At 54.3% G+C, this 27,349-nt stretch overlaps 1 protein-coding gene across 6 annotated transcripts; it reads left to right on the top strand.

Moving 5' to 3' along the window:
* The first annotated feature begins 711 nt into the window (after nucleotides 1-711).
* RBBP6 (RB binding protein 6, ubiquitin ligase) lies at nucleotides 712-27,349 on the top strand. Of its 6 annotated transcripts, XM_077316802.1 has the most exons (17): nucleotides 712-1,244; nucleotides 5,755-5,854; nucleotides 8,377-8,413; nucleotides 12,831-12,875; nucleotides 15,146-15,234; nucleotides 15,363-15,459; nucleotides 15,965-16,104; nucleotides 16,307-16,479; nucleotides 17,844-17,947; nucleotides 18,289-18,572; nucleotides 19,502-19,601; nucleotides 19,686-19,767; nucleotides 19,873-19,930; nucleotides 20,601-20,972; nucleotides 21,337-21,438; nucleotides 22,447-24,234; nucleotides 25,342-27,349. In XM_077316802.1, exons 1-17 carry the CDS (start codon nucleotides 1,079-1,081, stop codon nucleotides 26,888-26,890), a joined length of 5,286 nt encoding a protein of 1,761 aa, XP_077172917.1. In that variant the 5' UTR covers nucleotides 712-1,078; the 3' UTR covers nucleotides 26,891-27,349. The 6 variants fall into 6 exon arrangements, with proteins under 6 accessions (XP_077172917.1, XP_077172916.1, XP_077172922.1 ...); XM_077316801.1 differs by having other exon boundaries at nucleotides 19,502-19,767; XM_077316807.1 differs by lacking the exon at nucleotides 21,337-21,438.

Genomic DNA, 27,349 nt, shown 5'->3' on the forward strand with positions numbered 1-27,349 from the left:
GAGTCACATGACTCAGTCCTCCCCTAAACTTTCCTGACAGTTGGAGCAATTTCTCAGTGGAACAGGCTTCCTGGGGAGGGGGTGGGCTCTCCATCTTTGGAGATTTTTAAGCAGAGGCTGGAGAGCCATCTGAGGGAGGGGCTGATTCAAGGGGGTGCCAGGTGCCAGTGGATGAGCGAGAGGGATTTGTGCAAGGGGTTGGACTAGATGACCCAGGAGGGCCCTTCCCACTCTGTGATTCTAGGATTCTAAGGCCGTAATGGACTTGTGCATGTGTCTATAACAAAATCAGAGTCCAGGGGCACCTTTAGGACAAACCAAGATTTATTCAAGACGTGAGCTTTTGAGTGCAAGCACTCTTCCTCAGACTAAGCTTACTTGTGTGCAGGCTTACTTGTACCTCTCCGATTCTACCGAGAGGGTGATGAGTGTCCTGCATAGTGCAGGGGGCTGGACTAGATGGCCCAGGAGGGCCCTTCCCACTGTGATGCTCTGATTCCCCCATCTCCTGCCCCCCCTCCCTCCGGCCATGCACCGGGATCCTCCTGCGTCCTTGTGAATGGAGCCCGCGGGAGGGAGGGAGGAGGAGTGAGCGAGCGAGCGAGCGCGTGCCGGGCGGCCGGGCGCTGCGGCGCAGGCGCGGGCGGGCGGGTCACGTGGGGGGGCGGCCGGAAGAGCGGCGCCTTCTTCCCCCGCCTTTGTCATAATGCGCTGGGTCACGTGAGGCCGACGGTGGCGCACTGTGACGCATGCGCGGTGGCCCGGCGCGTCGTCGTGTGGCGGCGGCGAAGGCGAAGGCGGCGAAGGCGGCGTCGGTGGCGGTTTCCCCGCGCCCCTCCCCCACCCGCCCGCCCCGGAGGCCCCGAGAGGGAGGCCGAGAGAGAAAGGCGGCGGCGGCGGCGGCGGCCTGAGGAGAACTGCGGCGGCGGCGTCGGGGGCCGGAAGGAAGGAAGGGCGGCGCGGCCTGCTGCTGCTGCTGCGGCCATGATGGCGGCGGCGTCGTCGTCGAGGGCGGCGTCGTGGTGGTGGTGCGGGCGGGCGTGAGGGGGATGCGGGGCCGCCGCTGAGTGGGGCGAGGATGTCGTGCGTGCACTACAAGTTCTCGGCCAAGCTCAACTATGACACGGTCACCTTCGACGGGCTCCACATCTCGCTCTGCGACCTCAAGCGCCAGATCATGGGCCGCGAGAAGCTCAAGGCCGCCGACTGCGACCTCCAGATCACCAACGCCCAGACCAAGGAAGGTGCGCGCCGCCCTCGGGCCGCGGGGGGGGGGGCTGGGTCTTGGCTTGGGACGAGGGCGAATCTGGGGCAGTGGAAAGCGGGGCTTCTGGTCGACCCCCACCGAATGCCCCCTTTGCAGGCCCCGCAGGACTGTTTTGATGAATGGACGGGTGGATTTGCTTGCTTATTTGCTCATTTGTTTATTGTATGTTTCTATACTGCTGCTCCCAGCACTGCCGGCTCATGGCGGTTCACAAACCTGCCGTAAAAACGACATCACAAGAATAATGCAAGGACGCCTCTTTAGTGCTCATTCATACGCTGCCCTCCCTTCCGGCTCAGGGCGGTTTACGCAAAACGTAAGGCGAGTGAGAAAGGACGAGATAAGTTTGGTAACTGCAGTCGCATACAGGATCAGCGGTGGGTTGCCCCCGCCTGCCTCAGCCCCCTGTGCACTCTGCGCCCACCTTGGCGTGCTTTTGCAGCTGGGGTTTCCTGTGCGAGGCAGGGGGGTGTCACGTGGGCACGGGACTGGTCGTTTGGCTTCGCCTTCCAAGATCCGAGAACAGCAGTCTAGGCGGGGCCATCCGGGTGAGGCAGAAGCTGGTTTGACAGGGCCTGCATTTGCGAGGCAGCCCTGGATCCCCTTGGTGGTCTCCCAACCAAGTGCTCAGAAGGGCTGCTGAGGTCGGTGGGCCGGGTCAGGGCAAGGGAACGTACCTGGGCTGTCCTTTCATGCCTCTGCATAGCAGTGCTGGACTTCCGAGGGGGCCTCCCTCCAAATACTCACCGGAGCCAGCCCTCCTGAACTCCGAGATCTGAGGCGATGAGACTAACCTGAGCCGTCCCGGGCAGGGCAGGAGGGGCATTCCCACTGCTTGGCTCCTGGGCAGGGCTGGAACACCATAAAGATTTTTTTATGGGGTGTGAAATTGCACGAGTCCCATCTCCCCTCGCCTGTCAGGTGGTTTAGGGTGGCACAAGGTCATTTGGCTCCCTCTCTGCTAGAGTGGGCGTGCTTGAGGCCCAGTCTTGGCCTGGCAGTGCTACGCTGCGTTGCCTTTAGTTGTGTTCCCTGCCCCAGTCAGGCATGATCCTCAACAGGGGTCTATAGCATTGTATTCATTTATAGCAGTATTGATAGCAACAAAATTTTATTTCAGCAATAAGCTTTTGTGAGTCAGAGCTCGCTTCACTTGTTGATACCTGGAGATGTATTTAAAGCTGCAAACAACAGAAAAGTTGGGAGCAGAGATACAATCCAAAGAGAGGCCTCTTATAACAAACAAATTAATTGCCTTTTTTTGGTCACCTCACCTGCTTTTCTGTTGCTTACAGACCGTAGGGCTGGCATCTGGTGAAGGGAGCTCTGTCTCCCAAAAGCGCATTTTAAAAACCTTTCTGATGTTGTTGGATTGAGCTGCACCAAGCTAGCATGGCAATGCCTCTGAAAGTATATTTCTTTAATTTTTGAAATATTTTCTTAGCAACTACCGCAAGCCCAGGGCAGTGGAGAAAGCATGCTCAGACGCATACATAATAGAATGAACATGAAACCGCATCACAGTTATATTCAGGACTAGCAGTTGCACCTTCCCCCAAAGGCCCCCTGAGACAGGTCAAGCATGTAGCCTCCTCAGAACAAACAGAGCAGGACTTCCTTCTAGCCGGAAGCCTCTTCCCAAGAGCTGGAGCCACCAAGGACAATGCCTCAGTGGACCATAGCTCTCTGCAGGAGCATGCGGTGTTGGGGGGGGGGGAGCACAGTTGCCCTCTGGGCTCTCCCCCTCCCCCCCACTAGAGTCTGTGGTGTTCTGTGGAGTGACATAAACTGGACAAGCACCCTAAATTCTTATGCTGCCACTCTGTTTAGTGGAATAATGGGAAGGGTGGGGTACATTGTGGTGACAGGACATGGTCATTGCTTGGGCTGCAGCAGGTTATTATAGCTGTAATTAGTCCACGGGCAGAGTCCTGGGACACCGACAGATTTATTAGGGCATCACCCTTTGCAGACTAGATGCCTGACTTATGTCCTCGGTTGGCTGAGTGAGACAGCAAGGCCAGTGAGGCCTCCTGGGAGAGCTGTGATACTGACCTGAATGTCTCCATTCCTTCCAGGGCGACATAGATGTTGTCTGTTGCATGCTTTTGCTTGCTTGCTTGGTGGGCTGGGCTGGGCACCGACTCGCAGAAAACTGTGTTGGGATGCACTTGCAAACAGGTCATTGGACTTCCAGGTCACCATGTGTTACCCACACAGCCTTGTGCTGGACGGTCTCTGCTGGTGGCCTGATTTCCCCAGAATGTGGTCTGGCATGATGCTTATTAAGAGATGCATCAGAGGACGAAGGCAGGAAACCGCATAGCTGGGCCATGAGCTGTCCCCCAGGAGCGTTCTCCTCCTTTCTGGCAGGGCCACATGTTTCTTAAGCACTTCTGCTGTTGACAATTGCCAACTTGGCTTCCTCATTTCTGAACTTGCGTAAAACCTCATGGAACACCTTTATCTGTGTCTGAGAGCATGGTGCAGCACATGTGCTGGATTCCTGTTGTGGCAGGCTCTTCCTCTGATTTGAGAGCTGGTACATGCTTCGTGTTGGTAAAGAGATACTCTCCTACTCTCTCCCTCCTCTTTATAATAGTTTGTGTGAACGGCCTAGGATAGCAGTTACATTTGAATGCTTATGCTAGGATATTAGGGGATGCTCTGGTGGGTGGAGAGATGAGCTGCCATGTCTGTTTGTGCGTTTTGTTTCAGAGGCATTTGAGGGGACTGTAAGAGAAGGGACACCTAAGTTTTGTTTCTTGGGCTTTGCTTCAAGGTCAGTGAACAGGTTGAATAACTTGTGAGGGGGGGAGAAAAATAACCTTGGAGGAGGGGTTGCCTGGGAGAAAGAAGCTGCATCCCATTCCCGGCCCTCCCAGGAAATGACGGCTTGTCTCTTTCGGGGAAGTGTGCATGTAGGTCAAGAAAGGCAGAAATTGTGCAAAGGTCATTTGGAGCAACAAGGTAAAGATGAAACAAGATGCCATGCCAACGCTCGCTTAATTTTAGGTTGCTCCACAAAGCCTTTTAAAGCTTTGCAGGTGACGCCATTCCGGCAGTTCTCTGGATCAGAAATTCTCAAATACCTGAGTTTTCAGGGATTCTGTTCTGCAGCTTAATTGTGGTTGTGTCCTTTCTGAAGCTCTTTGAATTTCTCTTATAGGAGTTACTTTCCATTTATGGCCAGATCAGGTTTAAACAACCATTCTGACCATGGGACCATAAATATCCAGTTATAATTTGGAATTGGCATCGTCTCTAATATGCTAGATGCTAGTTGAATAGGAAAAAAATGAATTGTTTCATTCCTGGACTTTTTTTTGTGTGTGTGTGTGTGTATGCCTATATGTTTCTTTCTAAAAAACAATGATATCCCCTCCCAGCACAATGCTTTTCAAAATATCTTTCAGACACACACACAAGATAAAAAGTGTAAAATAGGAATATAAACAATAATACCAGATAAGATCCATTGTCTTAAAACCCAAATATTGGGCAGTTTAATATAGGAAAACAGGAACCAGGGAAGAAAAATGGTGGGCAGCCATGAACAGAGGGCAAACCTATGCTCTGTGAGCATCCACACAACTGAACAGTCGTAGACGGAAGCTTCCTGGGAAAAGGGGGCCGTTTCCCCCCATAATTATTATACGTTCCTCGGGACACTTTAAAACATTCAAAACTCTTTATGCAGTTTCAAAATGCTTGTTACAATATTTATATCTTTTGATTAAATTCATCAAGGCCACTAATAGAATGGTTGGTAGCCTAAGTTCTAACTAAAATCACACTCAGCTACAGGCTGTGATGAAAAAATCCCTGTGGTTTTTATCTGTCCTTCCTGCAACAGCTTTAGAAAAAATAGTGCAGGTTGAAACATCAAAACTAACACAAAACAGTTGTCAGACAACAGTAGGGGAGGTGGGGCGTGTAGAGATGCTACGCACCGTTAAGGCTAGCTTAGAGAGTCTATTTTTCTTATGCCTAAATGGCTCCCTTAAAGACATCAACAAAAAATGAGGCTGTCGTTGGAATGTGTAGTATTATAAATCTTCCTGCAGTGTGAAATTTAGCCTTTTCTTTCCTAAACAGACCTGTAAAATATCTTCCACCGCATAAAAGTTTTGTCAGCTTCAGTAGGTATCCTGTGAAAATTTGATCCGGGAGTAATTGTCCGCCTTGAAATGATTTCAAGAAAGTAAAATGTAGGAACCGTTATCAGGGGCTGCCCGTTTCTTTGCCAGCGAACCATAAAACAGCAGTCATTGTTTCCACTTGCGGAGGGTTTCAGGCCATATGTCATGTTTTGAATAGCTTTTGTACGGCATTATTTACATACAAGGATCCAGACAAGGTGAAGGAAATGTACTTCTGCTGTTTGCCTTGGAGACAAGAGTGCCGGCTACTGTTGGGCCTTGGGAGTATGGGAAATGGGCTCCTTTGAACGGGGGCACTTACCAGGTTCTCTCTCTCCCCTCCAGAATATACGGATGATAATGCCCTCATTCCCAAGAACTCCTCTGTCATTGTCCGAAGAATTCCTATTGGTGGAGTGAAATGCACAAGCAAAACCTATGTCATGTAAGTGTCTGACTTTTTTCTTCTGAAGGGTACGAATTTGGGGCACCTTCTTTGTTACTTAATCGCGCTGCTTCTGGAGTTCTGGTGGCAGCTGGAAAGAGGCATGTCACAATGTAAAGGCCACCTGAAACGCAGGTTTAGTGCGAGACCTGTTACCAGCCACAGGTATCAGTCTCCATTTCAGTCTGTAGCAGATCTATTCTTGTCCTGACTAAGCTGCTCTTGACAGCCGAAATTGTCCGGCAAAGTAGTCACTTCCCTGTGGAGGGGCCAAGAGCCTAAGCTCTTTGTGAGAGCCCCCCTCCCCTTCCTTGCCCTCAATTCTGTTGTAATGTGTCTGAGATCGGTTGCTTGGAGGGCATGGGGGTAAAGGGGCAGGATATTCATTTCAAACCTAATGAAGGCTACAAAATCATTCTGGATTTCTGGCAAACGTTTTGTGTGTGTGTGTTGTACTGTAATGCTTGCGATCCTGGAACATGGCAGGCAATGCAGAGCAGAAGCCCTGACCCCTGGGCATCTCTCTGTGACTTAATTTTCTCTTCAGACTGGCTTGAAAGGACAGTGTTTGAGCTTGGATTTTCAACCCGTCTCTGGGTTTCAGTCTGGTATTAGGTGTTGTGCTAATTGCAGACGGCAATTATCTGCAGGCTGCTGGAGATTAGGTGGCTTTGAAATTTAATTACATACATTGCGGTCAGACAGCGGTGGGTTTCCTTGGAGAGACCAAACTCCCGCTGTACACCGAGACGGAAGTTCCACCATCCTATTTTTCTGCTATTCGAACTCAGTTGTATCTCCAAGTCCTCTGCCAGGCATGAGCAGGAGTCCCCGGTTAGAGATTGGCCCTGTTGGCATGAAAAGAGAGCTGGCACTCCAAGAAGGCAGTTTCCTGATAGGCCAGAACTCCTCTTTCACGGAGGCCGTTAAGAGAACGCCATCCTTAGTTGTTCCTAGTTAATATCTCAGCTATTAATGGTGGGCATTTTGTATAAAATTGCCAGTCGCATTGTTGATGCTGACTGGAAGGCACACTTGCGGGTGATGGATGGGACGGGTGGGTGGGGAGGGGAGGGGAGGGGGGGCCACGCATTGTGTGCAGAAGGTCCCGGGTTGAGTCCTGCAGTCCCTGCTAAAGGACCTGGGAGGGTATGTTGGGGAAAGGCTTTTTAGGGTGATTGTGGTGGTCGGGAGGGGAACAGCTGGATTTGCATCCAGGAGCAGTCAAAAGATGAGGGGGGTGCATTTCCAGGAGTCAGAGCTTCCTTTGCAAGTCCTGATGAAGGGAGCTTGGACTCTTGAAAGCTCATACCCCCGGATGGGGGGATTCAAATGGGTCTTTCAGCCAGAACTCTTGGGGCGCTGCAGCCCACCAGAGTGCAGCATCCTGGTTCTGTGTAAGACAACCTGACCTGTTCCTCCGTTCTTTGGATGTCTTCCTGAGCCACGTGTGGCCGTCTGCAGGGTGTCGTGTTCTGAAAGGGAATGTGACCTTGTTTTAAACTCACGAGGGAGAGTGCAGATGATGCCCCACATAACAGTGAAGGCCTTATGCATCTGTGGTCTAAAACTTAGCACGTGTTTACTCTGCAAAAGCTTTATTTTCTGGCCAGCGTAATCTTCTGTGCTGCTGGGTTCCTCTTTCTGTGCAAGGCCCAGAGCGCAAGAGCGGGGCTCCTTCCCCTGAGCCATCCCGTGGGGCGCGTGTGGTCTGCCAGAGACCCCAAAGGCGTCTCTTTCCATGGGGACGAATATGGCCCAGGGGTATTGCCCCTCCCTCTGGCACCCTGAGGGGCAAGAAGTCCATGACAGACCTCAGGCTACGAGCGGGAATCCAGAGTCCTTGTTTTCAGGCACCAGCTCCCTACGTGGGCAGTTTACCAAATTCAGCCCCTGACTAGTTGGACAGGTAGGTGGCGTTCAGGCACTTGAGCCCCAGGGACCAGTGCCTTTTCACGGGGGTTGCACAATGCCTCGGGTCCTGTTCCTGGGCCATCCAGCAGACTTCATGCAAGGTGCAGAACACCTTCCCTGGACCCCCAGCCCCCTTCCTCCACTATGCATTGGTTGTGTGAAACGGCACCCTTTGTGGCCTCTAGCTGGGACCATCCCTTTGTCATTCGCAAGTTCAGGAATAGGTCTTCTCCTGGACAGAAATGTGTGAGCCGAACTGGATTAAATGAGGCCTCTCTTTCTTTGTCACAGAACTCATAAGTGTCACCGAGCTCTAGAAACTCCGCTCAGGTGATTTCCCCTCCCCCCCCTTTGTTTGTGGACTCCTCCTTCCTCTGGTCTTCTAGCTAAGTGGGCCAGCTTGTTTGTGGTATTGGGGATCATTGAAATGTATGCCTGCTTCTGCCTCATTGAATGGGTAGTCCGAAGTCACAGGCGGTTCACCCTCTGACCTCCGTAGCTTCAGCTTGTTCCCGTTGTGAATGCGCTCTTTTCACGGTGGTGGCTTTCTCTGTTTTGTGCTCTGTGCAGTTGCTATTTTTCTGACAACCTTTATTTTCCCTTTTTAGAAGTCGAACTGATCCCGTGAGTGGAACTTCAAAAGCAGTATGTAAAAACACAAATCTCACCCTTTTTTCCTCTACACAGTCTGCTTAATTTAAAGCAATAACAAAGCAATAAAACTATGCCTTTCTAAGCCCTAATTCACCTTAATTTCCTGCAGAAATCTACTTATTTTGTAAATACTGTGTATTTTGTTTCAGTCCAGTAAAATCAGCAATGCAGATAACTTTAATGTGACTATTGACCCTTGTGCCAAGTGACACAACTGTATTGCATATCTTGGATGCGAGATAATTTCCTGTATGACTCTGTGTTGTACAGACAATGTATGATCGTGCACAGATCGTGTAAGCTCTCAGGTGTGCCCTGCCGACCGCGATGCCTTGTTCTACATCTGTGTGTCTCTAGCTAGTAGCTGTCTGTTTGTATAGGTTGTTGTGTGCTTTTTGTTTTCTTGAAATAAAAAAGAACGTTTGGAGTCTTATCTTTTTTTGCCACTCTCCTAGTGCACCGCACAGCCGTTGTTCCCTGGATGGTTTTTGGACATGTGATCCAAAGCCACCTTATTGCAAAACGGAAGCGCTTTTCTGTTGATGTCTGGTTCAGACGCCTGTGAAAACGCCCAGAGCGCTTGAAACGAGGCCTGTAAACTGAAATGAATAATTGGTCTCCATGAGACTCCTGTCCCTGTGTTTGCCTCCGTTTATCTGGCAGCAAGCTCCTAGTCTGAGCTGTAGTCACTGAGACCAGCAGGCAACACATGCAGCGGGCCTTTCCCAGCCATTGGTCCTTTCTGCGCTTGAGAAACAACCAATCCAGTTGAGGATAACGCCCCTTCTCCCCGGCCCCACGGCCTCCCACTGGTCCAATGCCTTCATTTTATTTGGTCCCTGGATGGGTGGCTTCTTGAGTGGAGAACTCTTAGCAGATCCTTCTGTTATATTGCTTACGTACCGCTGAACAAGCAGAATGCTGTTTTTCCTTTAATCCAGGTTGCTTATTTTCAGTTTGTAACAACTTATTTGTATGGTCTTCACTTTCTGCTTTGAATGCTTATTATTTGTTAAAATACTCAACCGATCCCTTAGTCGTATTTAGAAGTGTTGCTGTCTTGTTTGCTTATTAAGAGCGGCTCACTGACCAGCCGCCGTGAGCGGGACCCGTAGTGGCCCAGGGTCAGAAGCACCGTGTGACCGGTGACCTTGTCATGAAGGCATGCCCTTCGTTGCAGCCTTAAGTCCTTAGTCAGACACGGCTCTCAAGACTGATTCCAGTAACCCCGTTAACTCTCTAGTTAATGTAACGCAATTGTGTAAACAACACTTTGAATTTTTTTCAATCCTATGAGTAATCCTCTTTGATAGCGTGTGTATAAACACAGACTCGGTGTGCACAAATAAAGTTTTAACTTTAATTTAGATTTGTGTGTTCCCTGGCATGTCTCTTGTCCATTTGAGTAGCACTTCTGAAAAGGCCTCCGCTCTCGTAGGCTTGCAAAGGAGGCCACAAGGCGGTCGCCTGGCCTGCCCACAGGCCTGTGTCGCTGACGGTGATGCTGCGAGGGTTGATCCTCAGCGGGAGGAAAGGGCTTGTGGCATCCTCCGGAGATGCCTCCGACTTGCTGCAGGGAACTGCTGGGGGCTGTTTTAAGCCCACTTTAAAGCTAGCTAGGAGGCGCCGCTTAGCTGGAAGCTAAGCGGCACCATAAACCTTGCTAATGCTGACTCACCCAGGATCTCGTGTCAGCTGAGCCGCAGAAGGAAGTTCTTCCTCTTCCGTCAGGGCACGTGAAGCCCCTGATTGCTGCTGGGATTCCAGTCCTGGGTGGCAGGAGAGGGACCAAAGACAATGAGCTCACTTGCTAACACCTCAGAAAACCCAGGACGACACTGCCAAAGGCATAATAATCAGGGCAGCTAGAAATTGGTTCCCTCTAGTGGTTTGTTTTCTTCTAGCAGAACTGTGCCTTGGGGAGGGGCAGAGGCACAGGTGAGGCTGGCATCACCAGAGGTGCCCCGATCAGGGCCCAGCAGGAATCTCAGAAGAAGCAGAAATGCTTAAAGAGGGCGCCTGGGATGTCAATGGAAACTCTCCCTCCCCCTTTTAAAAAGGGAGCTGGTGGGGGTTTCCTTGGAGCCATAGCAGGGGGTGTGTGTGCCCCCCCCCAAAAAAAATGCTTCCATGCAGTGAAATGATGCGGAGCACCCTTAACAGACGCAACAAGGCAGTGGCACCCCGGCGCTTGCCTTGCCCAGCACACGTGGCAGAATCCTGACGCCAGTCTCTGGCAGCAGCCTGGGGCAAAGTGCGAGCTTGTACCCTGCGAGGCATACCAGGTATGCCCTGGCCACCCTTTGCCGGCCCATCAGCCTGTGGGGGGTGGGGGGTTGGCACTGGCTGCCCAGTTCTGGTGGCATAGCCCTCGTTGCCAGGAGGGGGGAGCGTCTCTCTTGCTACTGCTCTGCTTGTGCCTGGGCACAGCTCCTCCTTAGTGGAGGCTGGCAGCACGCCTTCTGTGCCGTGGGGCTGCCCCCTGGGCTGAACTGCTGCCATTTATTCCTGTGGGGGACATTAAAGGGGCTGCCCTCAGGGCTGCTGCTAGAAGAAGAAGCGGGAACCCTGTTCCTGCTGACCTGGATGGCCGGGCAAAGGAGCTGCTCCCCACCCCCCCCCACCCCCGCCTGACAGGCCCAGGGACCCTCAGCTTCCCTGGTCCTCTCCGCCCACCCTGCAAGAAGCATTATGCCGCAGGAATAAAATGTCTGCTTTTCTGAGCTGTCTTTGTGAGTGGGCTTGATTCGGAGGCAGGGGGTCAGACCTTATCCCCCGGGAACTTTTGAGTTGACTCACACTGTTCTTCTGTCTCTGCTCATTCCAGAGTCAGCTCAGGAGACAGTGGAAGGCAATTAACCTGCTCAGTCAGTCAGTCTAGCTTGGCTGCCGGGCTGCTGCCAAAGGAATCCTGGAGATTCCAGGTTTTATAATAATATTGTCATCATAATACCTTATTTCTATCGGCCGTCTGTCTCCGTTGGCTCAGAGCGACACACAGCAACAAAAATATACAAAATATACTTTGAATAATTAAAATAGCTAATATATGGGTGATAGATTAAAATTATGATATTAATAACTGCTTCCTAAGAGCCGTAGAGGGTGGCCTAATTTGTATTGGGCAGGTTGATCTTCTGTGGGTAGAATTCTTGGTCAGGGAGGCCAGCATTTTTCAGTGTTCATTTCCTGGCCCCAACCGTAGGCCTGGCAGAGCAGCTGCCTCACAGGTCCCCCAGGAGAGCCCTGATCTCACACTTGGAAGAGCCACAAAGGCCCCAGCTCTTATGGAGGCCAGTTTTACCTCTTTGGGGCCTGGGGCCCTGAGCAACTGCTGACCACTTGATCTTAGTGCTCTCGGTGGTGGGGTTAGGAGCCCCGACTTCTAATCTGGCCAACCGCATTGGATTCCCCCCCCCCCTCCTCCACATGCAGCCAGCTGGGTGACCTTGGGCCAGTCACAGCCATGAGAGAGCTGTTCTGACTGAGCAGTAAGATCAGGGCTCTCTCAGTATCTCCTCCCTCACAGAGTGCCTGTTGTGGGGAGAGGAAGGGAAGGTGACTGTAAGCCGCTTTGAGACTCCTTCAGGGAGAGAAAAGTGGCATTTAAGAATCAACTCTCCTTCCTCTCCTGACTGTCATGAAGCTGCATTCCATCTGATGACTTGCCAGAACAGGTCTGCACTACCGAACTAGGTTAAAATTGCAGGGTAGCCTTGGCTGAAAAATCTCTCCCCCACCCCATTTGACCTGACCTATGGAAAAGGGTCTAGTCCTAGTTTAGACACAATGAAACCTTGGAGGTCATAAGCCCCACAGTAGTTATTTTTACCTGGCGTCCAGTGCTCAGCTCCCTTAAAGACATCAGTCTGAAGAACTGTAAATATTCTGTACTCTGCATGTAATGGCAGCATTTTCCTGTGTTTCTGGTCACAGGAATCAGCATCTGCACATTCGTTTTGGGAGCCGTATTTCCCATTTCCCAAAGCCTACCATTGGCTGAAATATCCCAACTTTGTTCTAGGTGAAAGAAAATGTTTGTTTATGGGAAGGCGCTCTCCTCTGTTCGGTGTAAATATTTTTGAGGAGTCTTCTCAGAGGGTTCCGGGTTGGTTGGTTTCTTAGTCAAGTGAGCCATTTCCTTTATTCTGGGTTTTCAAAAGGCAGCTCGCTGCTGAAAGTAAAATCTCTGTGAGCTGACTCCTCGGAGTGGCTTCCGTTTCTAGCTTGGTGTGCAGGGTCTGTCTCAGGGCTGTGGCCCACCGGGGCTGCCATTTGGCCAAGGAGCTGCAGTCCTCTCAGTAGAGCCTAAATCCCCCAGCTAGATGTTAAAACAGGCAGTAGAGCTGAATATGTTGCCGTGTTTTGATTGTGGAACTTGAATGTGTGTTTAATTTTTTATGAACAGATTGATGACTCTTCTGCATCTATTTCTCTGGCCCAGCTTACAAAGGTATATATATTCTTGTCAATACATATATTCTTGTCGAAATGATAGCCAAATGAATAGTTGCTTGCTTGGCATTTTAAATGTTTTCTTATGCTGCGATCGGTACCTGGTTAACCTTTGTCATTGGTGCGGGACACGATGGTTATTTTCTAAGTGCAAAAGCACGGAACGTAAACCTTGCCGATTGTGTGTATTTATTGCAAACTATCCTGTAAAGAGTAGTTCCCAGTATGGGGAGATAGAAGGGGAGTCCCTTATCAGCCTCAACATAATGTTGCAGTTGTGTTCAACCTCAAGACATAAAGAAGAAGCACTTTTGAAGCGGTGCTGTCGTTTTTCATACATTCCGTTAATTTTGCTGTGGAAAGATAACACAATTTAAAAGAAGAATTGTAATATTTTGGCTATTTACGGACTCCTAGGATTTCTTTCTGTGCAACAGCCAAAATGCTCTTATTTCCCTGTCACATGGACACTTGGCCTGGTGGTTTGTGGATTCTGCACTCAAAGCCAGTGCTAGAGCAAGAATAATCCTTTTGCGTATAACCATTTGATAAGTTGTACTCTTGTAGCATATGCAGTGGCCAACAACTATGCAACTAATTTGTTTGAACACAGACTGTGTAAATGTATCTCACTGTTTATAGGAATATACCAATGTGTGTGAGCGTGTGGCATAGGGGCACATGTGACCTTTTGAAACTGTTGTATATGCCATGTTTTGCAATGAAACTGCTTACCTTTTCTGCTCAATGCTGTGTTAACTTTTGTCGGGGAAAGCACTAGTGATAACTCTTTGACACCCACCGAAAACAGATGCTGGTTAACATTCACGTCACGAGGAGCAGTCCTGGCCCCCAATATTTCTTTGATGTGTGAATAAAGAGGGTCAGGTGGTGGTGGTTGGGTTTTTTTAATTATTTATTTAAAGAGAGCCCTAATTTTTCTAGCTAGGTTGAGAAATCTGACACCAACATGGAACTTGTCAAACCATTTTATCTAAAGTTTGGTTTCCATTAGTGCTGTCCTTAAATTTGTCCTCAGTTCTGTAAGCTCATGTCAACTTTTATTTTCCTGATAATGTGAAAAGAGAAATGTCAGAAGGGGTGTACAGTTTCCATAGAGGACCTAAGTATTTCTGACACATGGAGACTCCTGTCGTAAAAAGCAGCCCAAAACTGTTACTCACTTGAACCTCTTCAATGCAGGCTGTCTTTGCATGGAGGCGACGTCTTTAACAGTTTTCTGTTTTACTCCGATTGTGTATTTGAAATGCCATATTTGGATTTTGGTCTATTCCTAATAATGTTTTGTGCTATTGGGTGTGTTCTGTAAAACCTGTTTGGGTTCAAACAAATTAGCGAACTTTTTTGTAAATTAGCGTTTTGTAAATGTGAATGATTTTCCGTAGTTGTTCGATCTGGATTGTCAAGAAAACAAACAATGTATTTCAACCAACTGTTTAATAAAATGTTGAAACTAGCTGGTTGCTTTTGTGGATGAATGGATAAGCATCTGTGTGGCTGGTCTGAATGCATCTCCGGGCGGTTAGGAGCCAGCCCCTCCTCGGGCCCTGCTTGTAACAGACTAGCTCAGCAGGCGCCCGGTTTCCGGGACGGTTAGCTCCACACAGGAGGAACCCACCTGCACCTCAAACGGACAGTCATCCTGAAAACTGCACGTGTTTGGCCCACTGTGGATTGGGTTTGCCCCTTTCGCTGGTCCTCCGTGCTTTCGCTTTACCGAGAACTCCGAGAAAGGCCAGTGAGAGCTCGCTTCCCAAGTTCCTAAAGTGGCAGAGCTTCTCCGCCTTCACTTTTCAGGATGACTCTGCCCTTGAAGCACAAAGGATGCGTCCCATGGCCTCTTAAGAGCAGAATGTGGACTCTTAACTTCTCCGTGGCTGCAGAAGGCAATCGTGTCAACCCTCTGCCTCCAGACCACGTAATCTGCCGCAGGAAACTGGAGCCATGACACAGGCCTTTTCAGAAGGGACAGCCAGAGCCGAAGGGTTAGCGTGCCCTAGCCAAAGAGGGTGTCTTCCCCCCCCCCACACATACACTTGTACCACGTAGGCACACAAACATCATGTAATGGCATAAGGACTCCCTGGACCATCTTCAGGACAATCGGCTATTAAAGAGCGATTTCTGAGGCCAGGCCCGCTAGCTTTGTGCTGCTCTTTACAGGATTGGATGAGTGGTGTTTGTCTTTGACTGGGTGGTCTTAACTGTGTTTCTAATGTGTGTGTCACATGATTGCCTATTGAACAGACCGCCAATCTGGCTGAAGCCAATGCTTCCGAGGAAGATAAAATTAAAGCTATGATGTCACAGTCTGGCCACGAATATGATCCGATCAAGTAAGTGGCTCCTCATTTCGCACACCAAAATATACGTATCGATTTTTATTTTCATGCATTTTAAAATTAAATTCAGCCCCCAAGAACCAATGCTAAAGACATGCGCTTCTCTTCTTGCACCCTTTTAGTTACATGAAGAAACCTCTGGGCCCGCCTCCACCGACCTATACATGCTTCCGTTGTGGGAAACCTGGCCACTACATCAAGAACTGCCCGACGAATGGGGTAAGGTGCTCGGGCCTTGTGAGGTGTGCATGTCAGCAGTCTGTGCCTCTGGACTCCTTGCGGTCCCCCTGGAGGGCAGCCCAGTTGCCTTCCTGAGTGGGGTGGGTGGGATAAGCATCCAGTGAACTTGGCCTTCCCCTTGGGAGGGACGGAGGGCAGCCGACCTGTTTGGCCAACCGTGGGAGGAAGGGGTGGCTAGGGATGCTCGATGTGGCCTTGGTGCCCCTGGAGAGGCGGGGAGCTTTACGGGTAGTGGGCCTCAGGGTCACCCTCGTCCTAAGAGCAGCAGAGCCCAGCTGGGCATTCTGCTCCCCCCAGCCACTAGAGGGGACTGACTGAAACGGCCCTTCACAAACTTAGAGCGGCCCGGTGTGTCAGGCCTGGAAGTATTCCAGCAGGGACCAGGGAAGAACATGCTGAGGCACTGGGGGGGGGGGGGGAGTCTTCTCTTTCTGGGGTGCTGGAGAAGAGTCGAGTGATCTCTGGGGGCTTTCTGCTTCTGCAGGACAAGAACTTTGAGTCGGTTCCCAGGATTAAAAAGAGCACAGGGATTCCTCGGAGCTTCATGATGGAGGTGCAGGACCCGACCACCAAGGGCGCCATGCTGACCAACACAGGGAAATACGCCATCCCCACCATCGATGCGTGAGTGCCCCTCTCCCGGCAGAGGCCTGGGGCGGGAGGTTTAGGGAGTCCCCATGGGAGGGCTTTCCATCGGCACCTGTTTCCGCTGCTGGGTGGAATCCTTAGTCAAACCCCGGAGTGTCTGGGATCGATATATCCAAGTAGTCTCCTCCCGTTTAGAAAACGGCTCAGATGTTGCCTCTTTCTGCCCCCCCCCCCCCAGAGAGGCTTATGCTATAGGCAAGAAAGAGAAGCCTCCGTTCTTGCCAGAAGACCCGTCTTCCTCGTCAGAAGAGGACGACCCGATTCCCGACGAGCTGCTCTGTTTGATCTGCAAAGACATCATGACGGATGCCGTGGTCATCCCTTGCTGCGGAAACAGCTACTGTGACGAATGTGAGTCCCGAGGTCTTCAAGCAGAGTTGGGGGGGTGGAGCTTGGTGTCACAGTTAAAAGGGGCAGCCTCTAATCTGGAGCCAGGTTTGATTTCCCACTCCTCCTCCTTCGCTTGCAGCCAGCTGGGGGTCCTTGGGCCAGTCACAGTCCTCCCGGAGCCCTCTCAGCACAGGGACCCGGGCGCCATGTTTTATGCCTCCCTTTTCCATGGAGGCTCAGGTCACCCAATGAGTTTTCCCATCTATTCCATCCCTACCTGGCCCAGCATCACTGAGCCACAGGCATCCCTGCAACGGTCACCTCCGAACTAGACTCCTGTAACTGGCTCTACGCAGGCCTTCCCTCATCCCTACTCTGAAAGTTGCAGCTGGTCCCCCCTAGAACACCGTGGAGGGCTCAGGGACACCGAGTGCTCAGGCATCTCCTTCCGCTCCCAGTGGAGGTCCGGATCAGGTGCAAGGTGCTGGTTTTGACCTTTAAGGCCATCTGTGGTCTGGACCTGACATACCTGAGGGACTGCCTCTCCAAAGAGGCATCCCTTGAAGAGCACTTCGCTCTGTTGGTGACCAAGAGAAGCCCGCCTGGCCTCGACAAGGGCCAGGGCTTTCTCAGTCCTGGCCCCCACGTGTTGGAAGGAGTTCCCGGAGGAGAGACAGCCCTGTCGGAACTCGCTGAGTTCTGCAGGGCCTGCAAGACAGAGCTCTTCTACCGAGCGTTCGGTTGAGGCCAGGCGGCATGGGACATCTGGAAGCCCTCCCCCTTATACATGGGACTGGGCCGGGAAATTAAGAGAGTGCTGATAGTTGTCAGTAACAGTTAAGTTAGTGGTGGTTTTCCCTGGTTGTACGCTGCCCCGAGATGGCTGAGCTGAGAGAGGCGCTTTATAAATGCAGCAAACCAAACCAAACCTTTGCTGGGCCTCTGGACTTCCAAAGTGCTGCCCCCAGAGGCAGGCGGTAGACAAAAGTGGGCTCTGCAGTTGGGCCAGAGCCCCCTGATGAAGGAGCTGGTCTCCTCAGGCCGCCCCCGGGACATTCGGATTCTCTGCGTCACTGCCCTTCTGGCTCGGCCTGCCCCACCCAAGCCTGGCGCCTCGTACCACAGGTGGCTGGGGAGTCAAAGGACCCTATTGAATGCTTTGTGACCGGTGTCAGGTGGTGGTCCTGAGCCCAGGAGTCCAGGGACAGGTTGGCTGACTGCAGCCCCCCCCCCCGAGGGTCTGGGTCTCCGGCAGCCCTCGCATCCAGCCTGGCATTGCCTTTTGAGTTGAGAGCATTCAGAGGCTTCATCGACAGTCTTGGGGAGGCGTGCTGTGCCAACACGCACGGCAGCACTTCCCCATGGCCTGCTTCTGTCCTCCACAGGCATCAGAACAGCCCTGCTGGAATCTGAGGAGCACACCTGTCCGACTTGTCACCAAACAGACGTTTCTCCCGACGCTTTGATCGCCAACAAATTTTTACGCCAGGTAATTTCCGGTTGCTCTCCTGGGGCCCACCTGTCCCTGCCAGGCCCACCCCCACGACTGTGGATCTCATCGGAGGCCCAGGTTGGCGGGCTGCTGAAGGTCTGACTCGTGGGGAATGGCAGTTTAAGAAGGGTCCACCGTACCGTTGCAGAAGATAATCCACAGGCTGAGCCGTCTGCCGTCTCACTTTCTGCGTTGTGGATGAAAAATCCAAGCGGTTTATTTTCCTTTCCTTCTGGCCCCATAAATGAGATTCGCTTTTGAAAATAAGGACTTCATTGCAGACGGGAGTATTGTGGAGCTTTGTGCAGGAATTGCTGACCGGTTCCTTTCCCCGGCAGGCTGTCAATAACTTCAAGAATGAGACCGGCTACACGAAGCGACTCCGCAAGCCAGCCCCGCCCCCTCGCCAGGTGGCTCCGCGGAGCGCCCCTTCCCTGCCCAGGGTGGCCCTGTCGAGACAGCAAGACCCCCTGATGGTCCCGCCCCCGTCAGCTCCGCTCCATGCCGCCGGATCCCTTGCCTTGCCGCTGGCCCCGGCGACGTCTGCCTCAGCTCCCGGTGGAGAGGTCCCGGCGCCCGTGCCCATGGCCATTCACCCAGACAAGCCCGAGGGGCCGTTCCGGTAAGCCGGCTGACCCAGCATGCGGAGACGGCCTCTACCTGCCTTAGCCCCCAAAGTGCAGGACCGACCGGCTCAAAAGGCCCCAAAATCGTGAGCCAGGGTTCTACAAGATGGATAATCTTAAACCTAACATTCACGCAAGGGACACAGTTGAACTGCCTGCCATTTGCCAGGTTCTTACGGTGGAGTGGAGGAGACCCGGCACAGTTTGGCCCAGAACAGAGCTGCTGTCTCCACCAAAGGTCGCCATGCGCAAGGGGCAGGGAGGGAGGGTCATGCACAGTGTCTTCAGCCATGGTCTGGGTTCAGCAGAGGCTTTTCAGGGAATTCCCTGGGTGCTCTGAGGTTGGGCAAGCCGTGCATTTCCGTCTCCTGATGTGGACCATCAGCCTGGGCCCTGTCCCACGGCCATTTGCTCCCGGGGGTGCGAGGCGGGCCGCTCTTTACGCCCACCGCTCTGCCTGCGGCCTCCTCCTCCTGGCAGATTGGTAGCAGCCAGAGTTTTCTTTGCCCTGCCCTGGAAGGCCCAGGCGAGCCAGATCCCATTGGATCTCAGAAGCTAAGCAGGGCCAGAGCCAGGTTAGCGTGTGGCTGAAAGCCCACCAAGGAAGTCCACAAGGGCTATACAGGGGCAGGTGGGAGGGAGTTGTGTTTCCACCACGGCCCACGGCTCTCGGGCTTCATGAATCTCAACCCTGACTTTTGCAGGCTTCGTCCTTTTGGCCCTTGTAGCTGTTGTTTTCTGCCCCCTTCCTGCTTTCTTTTTGTGTGTGTGAGCGGGTGTTCTTGTATGGCTTTGGAGCTGGATTCGCCAGAACTGTATGCGTTGCCGCTGACGCTGTAGTCGTGTTCTGGCCTGACGGATTGGTGGTGCACGAAATCCCGCTCCCAGAAATCCCTAACCTTGACTTTTGCCTCTTCCGTGCCAGGGAGGGCGACGGGATTGGCCCGGCGGCTTCTCTGGTGGCGGCTTCGGAGCACTCAAAGCCGCCTTCCGCGTTGTCTGTGAATGCCGTGATGGAGGAGAAGGTACGCGCCATGTCCGGAGTGGACTCCCCAGGCCCCGTTTTCCGCAGCAGCAGCCTCTCATTCTCTTCCTGTTCTTCCTCCAAGGGCTACCAAGTTCCTGTGCTTGGGCAGCCCGCCCTGGCAGGACAACTGGGGGGCCCTCATGGGCACTCCATCCCCTCCATGGGTAAGTGGCTCCGCTGCGGGTCGTGGGGCCTCCTGCACTTGGGCTCCGGGGAGTGTTTGAAGGAATTCACAGCCCCTCCTCCCCCTTCCCCTCTCTCGACCCCAGGTCAGCCAATGAGACCCAGCCTTGTGCGTTCTGCAGGCAGCCGGTCCGGCTGGGAGCCGTAAGTACCCCTTGAGAGCACGTGGCTCTCCTTTCTCCTAAGCAGGGAGGTTAGAGGGCCACGAGCCCGTTGAGACTCTGTCGGTGTGGGTGTAGAGTGAGGGCAGCACGCGAGACCGGAAGGAAGCTGCACGCAGGAGTTGGTGGGAAAGCAGTCCCAGGTCGAGCCGGCCGCCAGAAGAAGCCGCTAAGGGCCACGGGCGGGAAGGGGGGGGTCCCGCATGGGGGCCAGGCGTGGACCGGACCGGTTGGGGTAGCAAGAAGGCCAGGCTCCTCCCTCCCTCCCGCCTGGCAGAGAGTGCTGTGCTGGGTGGCTGGGAGTGCGGGGAATATCGAGGCCGCAGAGCTCTCGTGAAGCCGCTAAGGGCCCGACTTGGTCTGTTGGGTCCGCGAGAGCGGTGGCCGCACGGGAATGGCGCGGAGTGCTAGCGAACCCTTGGGAGGCCTTGTTGTCGGTCGCGGTCGGAAGCGTGTTGGGGAGGGGCGCGGCCAGGGCAGCCCGGGCTCAGAGGGAGCAGAAGAGCCGCTCAGAGCGGAGGAAGGAGGCCCTGCAGCTGCAGAGGGGCGTTGTGACTGCGACGGGGTGCACCAAGCGCCCGCCTCCCTTCCCTCTCTTGCAGTCCAGGGACAAGTGTAACACTCAGTGACAACGTGTTTTTGGGTTTCTTTAGAAGTTCAAACCGAGGACGCCCGCATAGTGACCGCACACAAAGGACTCAGGGCCCAACACTGCCAGCCTCCACCCAAGTGTTTGTGCCCGTGCCGCCTCCTCCGCCCCCCCTGTACCCTCCGCCCCCCCACGCCCTGCCTCTTCCACCGGGGGTGCCTCCGCCACAGTTCCCTCCTCAGTTTCCGCCGGGTCAGCCTCCGCCGGCCGGGTACACGGTCCCCCCTCCGGGATACCCCCCGGCTCCAGCAAACATATCAACACCTTGGGTACCGACACCAGTGCCAACGGCTCACTCAAATGCCATCCCAACGACACAACCACCTCCTCTCTCTAGGGAGGAGTTTTACCGAGAGCAACGGAGACTTAAAGAGGAGTAAGTATCTGGCGGCAAGCGGAGGGCCGTTCCGTTTCCTTCTTCTGTTTCGTAGACTGTTGGACTGCCGTCAGGGAAAAATGGCGTATAACCCGAGCTTTCCACGTGTGGCTTTTCACTGCCGATCCAGAATAACCCCAGAGGTCTCTGCTGCTAACCCAACTCCTCTAGATCGACCCCTGCACTGGCCTTGGTGTGTGTGTGTGTGTGTGCGTGCGCGTGTGTGTGCTTGCGTGTTCCCGTAGCATGTCCGTGTCTCGTCTGCATGCGGTGCCCCCGTTTGAGCCGGCGTGGTAGTTTTCTGAATGCCGCTGTGACGATGTCCGGTCGTATAGCATCACCAATCCCTTTGTTATTTTGACAGGGAAAAGAAAAAGTCGAAACTTGATGAGTTTACAAATGATTTTGCTAAGGAACTGATGGAATACAAAAAAATGCAGAAGGAGCGCAGGCGTTCTTATTCCCGGTAATTGGGAGGGTTGGGCGGGTGTTCCTGGTGTGGTCCCCGTGGCTGCGAGCTGGGGGCGGGGCAGAACTTGCTGCTTTGCGTGTGGCCTGTCCCCGATGCATCCCACGCTCCTGGTCTAGAGAGGGGGAAATCCACAGGGCTTGACAATGTGAAGCAGGGCTCCCCTTGGAGTAGGCGGCGAGGGGCTCGACGCCCTTGGAGCACCCATGGGGCCGGCCTGCAGTGGGGCCGAGCGCCACTGGCCAGAGAAAACCTCTCCTGCTGAGGAGATCCATTGTCCCAAGTTCTGACTGGCGGCATTACCTGGGGGGGGGGGGGCAGAACTGTTGGGTTCTTGTGAGATTCCAGGCAGTTGGCTTTGTAGCTTTCTGGGGAGGCGTATCGTTTCTAAAGCAAAACCTAAAGGACATCAGGGCTTGCTTTTCCCCGTGGTCTCTGGGGAGAGGAGTTTGGCTTAGGAGTCCCAGAAGCCACGTGGAATTGTTGCCCTGGTAAAGCTGTGCCTGCGGCTGAAGCCACGGTGTGTGGACACCACGTGGGCCTCTCTTGCTCCCCTCCTCTCCGTCCACTGCTGGCCCAGGCAGCCAGCCCTGCAGGCCAGGTGGAAGACGGCCGGGGGGGGGGGGCATTTCTTAGTTGCTAATGGTTAAGTGTTAACATTAGTCATTTTATGCCCTTTAAATTATTTTATTGATTGTTTATCTTACTGTTGTGAACTACCCTGACCCAGTTCGTGGAGAGGGGCAGCATACAAGCTGGGTTATGATTGCTGTTACATATGAGGGATATTAGCTGTTTGGGGTTGCTCGTGCCCTATTAAATTAAATGAGGGGGCATTTGAGTTGGCATCAAACCCGAAGGGATGTATTCTGTTGTCGCCGAGCTTCGGCCATGATAGATTTGCCCGGCCATGCCGTCTGCCTTCCCGGGCCCCCTAGGACATAAGTGGAGCAGGTGAACTCGGCCGCTTCTTCTAAGTGTGTCTTTCCCACTTTGTTTTTAAAGCTCCAAATCGCCGTACAGCGCGTCTTCGTATTCGAGGAGCTCCTACACGTACTCCAAGTCGCGATCTGGTTCGTCCCGCTCGAGATCGTACTCCCGGTCATTCAGCCGCTCCCACTCCCGCTCCTACTCCCGGTCGCCCCCCTACCCACGGAGGGGCAAGGGGAAGAGCCGGAATTACCGTTCCAGATCCCGTTCGCATGGATATCACCGGTCCCGGTCCCGGTCTCCCCCCTACCGGCGGTATCACTCTCGATCCAGATCTCCCGTTTACAGGGGCCAGTCCCCCAGCAAGCGCCCCGTGCCTCAGCCGGAAGGGGAAAGGGAATACTTTGGCCGCTACCGAGAAGTCCCGGCCTATGAGGTGAAGGCGTACTACGGGCGGCCCGTGGACCTGAGGGGAGACCTCTTTGAAAAGGACAGGTTCCGGGACTGGGAGTGCTACAGAGATTGGTGTGAGAAATATTACAAGGGCTTCCCGGCTGGAGCCCAGCCCAGGCCCCTGCTGAACAGAGAGAATTTCTCCCCGGAGCGCTTTGGCCCGCCAGGACCTCGCCGGGAGAACTCTCCATACATTCGAGGAGGGCGCAGGGACGAGTACCCGGGCGGGCTGGGCCATCGGAATCGTGGCCTAGGCCCCAGCTATTCTGAAAAGCTGCCTGGCCGAGAGGGCCACGGCATGAAGGAAATAGCCAAACTGAAGGAGAAGGAGCCAGAAAACATTGCGGGAGATGGGAAAGGAAATAAACATAAGAAGCACCGGAAGAGAAGGAAGGGAGAGGAGGGCGACGGCCTCCTTCCCGGCACGGACCTCTTGGAAGGCTCGCGGAAGCCCAGGGACCCTGCCGGAGGGGAGGACGGCAAGCCGGAGCCCCTCTTCCTGCTCCACAGCAGGGACGATGCCACTCCTGTCCGGGACGAGCCCATGGAAGCCGATTCCGTCGCCGCCTTCAAGCCCACGTCGGACAAGGAGAGGAAAGAGAAGCCCAAGGCCAGAGCTGAGAAGACCAGGCGCAAAGCGGAAAGCGTGGCCACCCCCAAGAAAGACGCCCCGGCAAAGCCCGCCACGAGGGCTGCCCCGGAGAAGGCGGAGGCCGAGCACGAGAAGTCGCCACGGGCCGAGCTCCCGGCCAGGAAGGGGAAGGAGGAGGCGCCCAAAGCCGAGAGCGGCAAGCCGCCCTCCCAGAAGGACGAGAAGCCCCTCAGTGCCCCCCGGAAGGTCCACCCCCGGGCCGCGAAGGAGCACCCGGAACCCAGGCCGGCCAAGGAGGAGAAAGCCAAGAAGGAGCACCCCAAGGAAACCAAAGTAGAGAAGCCCCCTCCCAGCAAGGAGGAGAAGGCCAAGAAGCCGGCCGACAGGAGCAAGGCCGGCGGGGAGGCAAAGACCGAGAAGCGCAAGCGGAAGGTGGACGACAAGGCTGAGAAGGAGCAGGAGGCCGCCCCGCCCGCAGCCCCGGCCAAGCCTCCCAAGCAAGAGGCTGCGGAGGTGAAACTCTCTCCCAAGGGGGGCCCGCCGGAGCCCGAGGAAGAGAAGGCTGCTGCCCGGAGCCCGGAAAAAGCGGTGTCGGCGGCCGTGCCGGCAAAGAAGATCAAGCTGAACCGAGAAACCGGCAAAAAGATTGTCAGCGCTGAGAACGTGGCCCCTCCCCCTGCAGAGCCCTCCGCGGAGAAGCCGGAGCCGGCCAGCAGCAGCAGCAGCAGCAAAGGCAAGCCCGAGAAGTCCAAAGGGAAGCTGCGGAGGAAAGCGGCGGCAGGGGAGGGACCCACCTCCACCCTGGTCGACTACCCCAGGTAGGGTTTCTCTCCCTGGCGGGCCCCTCCCACCCGGCCCTGGTCCTGGGCGGTTGCAGGGTTTGCCCTGGTGGGAACCCCACTCCCTTAGAGGCCAAACATTGCTGCTGGACCGCCCTTCCTTGCAGGGCGTGTGTGTGTGTGGGGGGGGGGGATTGTTCTCACCTTCCCTTTGCTCAGCAGCAGCCTATAATGATCCCCCCCCCCCATGTTAAGCTGATGCTGGGGAGTTGGGGAGTCTCCATGGAGCTGGAGGGAGGAGGGGGCCAAATGCCCCCCCCCCAATCCATTGGCATCCTTGGGAAGAGGGGGTGGGATCGAACCTGGCCTGTCGCAGGCCCAGGGAAGAGCTTTGGAGAGAGCGCTCCTAGCCCGGAGCCCTGGCAGGCCTGACTCTGCCAAAGTGACCTCGGACATTCAGGGCTGCTTTGTCCTCCTTCCCCCCCCCCTCCCCAATAGGTATTGGAGTCTCTCGTGGCTAGGTCGTGGGCAGGGCCTAGTCGTTGGTGCTTGCCACGGTGCCAGGCGATCTTGGACACTTCTCTCGTTCTCTGTTGGCCCCCACCATGGCAGAGGGGCCCTGCCTTTGTGGGGGTGGGGTGCAAGCTGGCCTCTTGCAAATCTGCCCTTAGTGGAGAGGCATAAAGCAGCAGCCTCTAGCCTGGTGCGTCGGGTTTGATTCCCTCCTCCTCCTCCACATGCAGCCAGCTGGGTGATCTGTAACTAGTCACCGTCCTGATAGTTCTGTTCTTGCAGAGCTGTCAGAGCTCTCGCAGCCCTACCTCCCTGACCGGGTGTCTGTTGTGGGGAGAAGAAGGGAAGGTGATTGGAAGCTATTTTGAGACTCCTTCGGGTATAAAAACCAACCCTCCCTCCCTCCTTTTTGAGGCGGAGGAAGGGGAGGTTCCAAAAGAGCCCCAGGCTGTTCTTGGGTGGGGGATGGACTGCAGGGCAGTACTGCACTAAGGCCTTCCTTGGCCAAACCGGGGTGGCACGCTCCGTGGCTTGGGAGGGCTTGAGCGTCCTGGAAAGAGGCACAGCCTCCGTGCTCCGTGGTTGGCTCCTGCGCTGTGCTTGATGGCTGCTCTCCCCTCCTCTTTTCCTTAGCACCAGCTCTGCGGGAGGCAGCCCCCAGCGGAAGATGGAGGAGAAGCCCGACATCAAGCGAACCGTCATTAAGACGATGGAAGAGTACAACAACGACATCATGGCCCCCGCCGAGGACGTCATCATCATGATCCAGGTGCCCCAGTCCAAGTGGGATAAAGACGAGTTTGACTCGGAAGAGGAGGTGGAGGAGAAAGAGAAGGAAGAGGAGCAGGAGGCAGCGGCCGTCAAGGCGACACAAATCCCGTCTGCGGCCGGGAAGCCAGCGAGCGTCGTGAAGACCGTCGGCACGAAGCCCCCCGTCAAGCAGAGCGAGAAGGAGCCCGAGCCTTCCGAGAAGACTCCGAGAGCCTCCAAAGATCTTGGGCACGAGAGTTCTTTGCCCGACTCCAAGAGCTCCAAACACACCTTACTGAACGAGAAAGGGAAAGCCAGGGACCGGGACCCTCCTGCCCCCGACAGAGACTCCTCTGAGAAAAAGAAGAGCGGGAGCCAGCCAGAGAAGGAGCGCCCTGAGCCGGGCACCGGGAAGAGCAGCTCCTCTTCTCATTCGTCCAAGGAGAGCCGCTCTTCGGACAAGCATGATTCCGCCCACGGCTCTTCGGCCAGGGACTTCGCGCCCGCCTGGGACAAGAAGTCTGACCACGACAGCAGCAGGGATCACTCAGGCTCCAAGCGGAGAGAGGAACGGAGCGATGTCTCCCGGAAGAAGGTCTCCCCTTCCCGAAGCCGGGAGCCTCCCTCCTCCGGACAGAAGAACAAGCCCAGGGACGAGAGGACGGAGCAGGCCAAAAAGGGAGCCGGGGACTCCAGGCGGAGCAGCTACAGCCCTCCGAGGGACCGCAGGCAGAGTGACCACAAGCCCGCCTACGAGTCCAAGCGTCCGGCGGAACACCGCAGATCACAGGAGAGAGGCTCCGGCAAAGAGAGAGAGAAGCAGCAGCCGTCCGAGACCCGGAGCAATAAAGAGAGGGCAGGGGGCAGCAAGCCCTCGCACCGGCGCTCCTCCCCGGAGACGAGAGAGCCGGGGGCAGTGCCGAACGAGAAGAGCGCCACCTCCAAGCCGAAGCCCCAGCTGAGCCACTCTTCCCGGCTGTCTTCCGACCCGACGAGAGAAACGGACGAGGCCGCCTTTGTCCCCGACTACAACGAAAGTGACAGCGACAGTGACGACGTGCCCGGCAGAAGTGCCCGGGATGGAAAGGAGAAGCCCGCCGACAAAGCTCCAGAGCCTGCAGCGGCAGGGAGCAGCCAGAGCAGCGCCAGCCGCAGCCAGAGCCCCTCGGGGAGCCAGGGCCGCAGCCGCAGCAGCAGCGCCAGCTCCGCAGACAGCCAGGACAGCAAGAAGAAGCGGAAGAAGAAGGACAAGAAGAAGCACAAGAAACACAAGAAACACAAAAAGCACAAGAAGCACGCGGGGGCCGAGGCAGAGGCCGAGAAGAGCCAAAAACACAAACACAAGAAGAAGAAGTCCAAGAAGAGCAAAGACAAGGAGAAGGAGAAGGAGAAGGAGAGGGAGGACCAAAAAGCCAAGGGGGGCACTGTCTGAGGAACTGGCTAGAAGCCCCCCCCCTTTCAGGAACCTTGGGCCTCATGCCATGGGGAGGGGGGAGGGGGAGAGGGGCCAGGCTGCACTTACCGGATTGCTGCTGGAGTGGATTTTTACATCCGAGCTTTATAAAGTGGACATTTTGTACAGACTTGTGACTTGTGACCATGTCATGGGGAGGGGGGGGGTGTCTGGGAAGGGTTTTGTTTGATTTTATTTTATTCTTTCTGCTGGGGCATCTTCCTTTTAACCACCATTAAGTTAGTTCAGGTGGAGTTTACTGTACTGTGAAAATTTTCACATTAATTTTTTTTAATTGCCTGTCAGGAAAAAAAAAGAAAAAAGAAATGGCTGGTATCGGTTCTAAAATATCAGCCGGAGGACTTGCCGAGAATGCATTTCAGCCCCACTCTGTTACTTTTTGGATTACAATAAAAAGAAACACCAATTTTCAATAAA

This window comes from Paroedura picta, chromosome 17 (genome assembly GCF_049243985.1).
Source record: "Paroedura picta isolate Pp20150507F chromosome 17, Ppicta_v3.0, whole genome shotgun sequence".
Lineage (NCBI taxonomy): Eukaryota > Metazoa > Chordata > Lepidosauria > Squamata > Gekkonidae > Paroedura > Paroedura picta.

What these genes read in the sequence shown, in the direction of transcription:
- RBBP6 (XM_077316801.1), top strand. Translation starts at nt 1,079, where the DNA reads ATGTCGTGCGTGCACTACAAGTTCTCGGCCAAGCTCAACTATGACACG. An exon ending in CAACGGAGACTTAAAGAGGA is followed by an intron (nt 20,973 to 21,336) that starts GTAAGTATCTGG and finishes TTATTTTGACAG; the next exon opens with GGAAAAGAAAAAGTCGAAAC. An exon ending in ACCCTGGTCGACTACCCCAG is followed by an intron (nt 24,235 to 25,341) that starts GTAGGGTTTCTC and finishes TCTTTTCCTTAG; the next exon opens with CACCAGCTCTGCGGGAGGCA.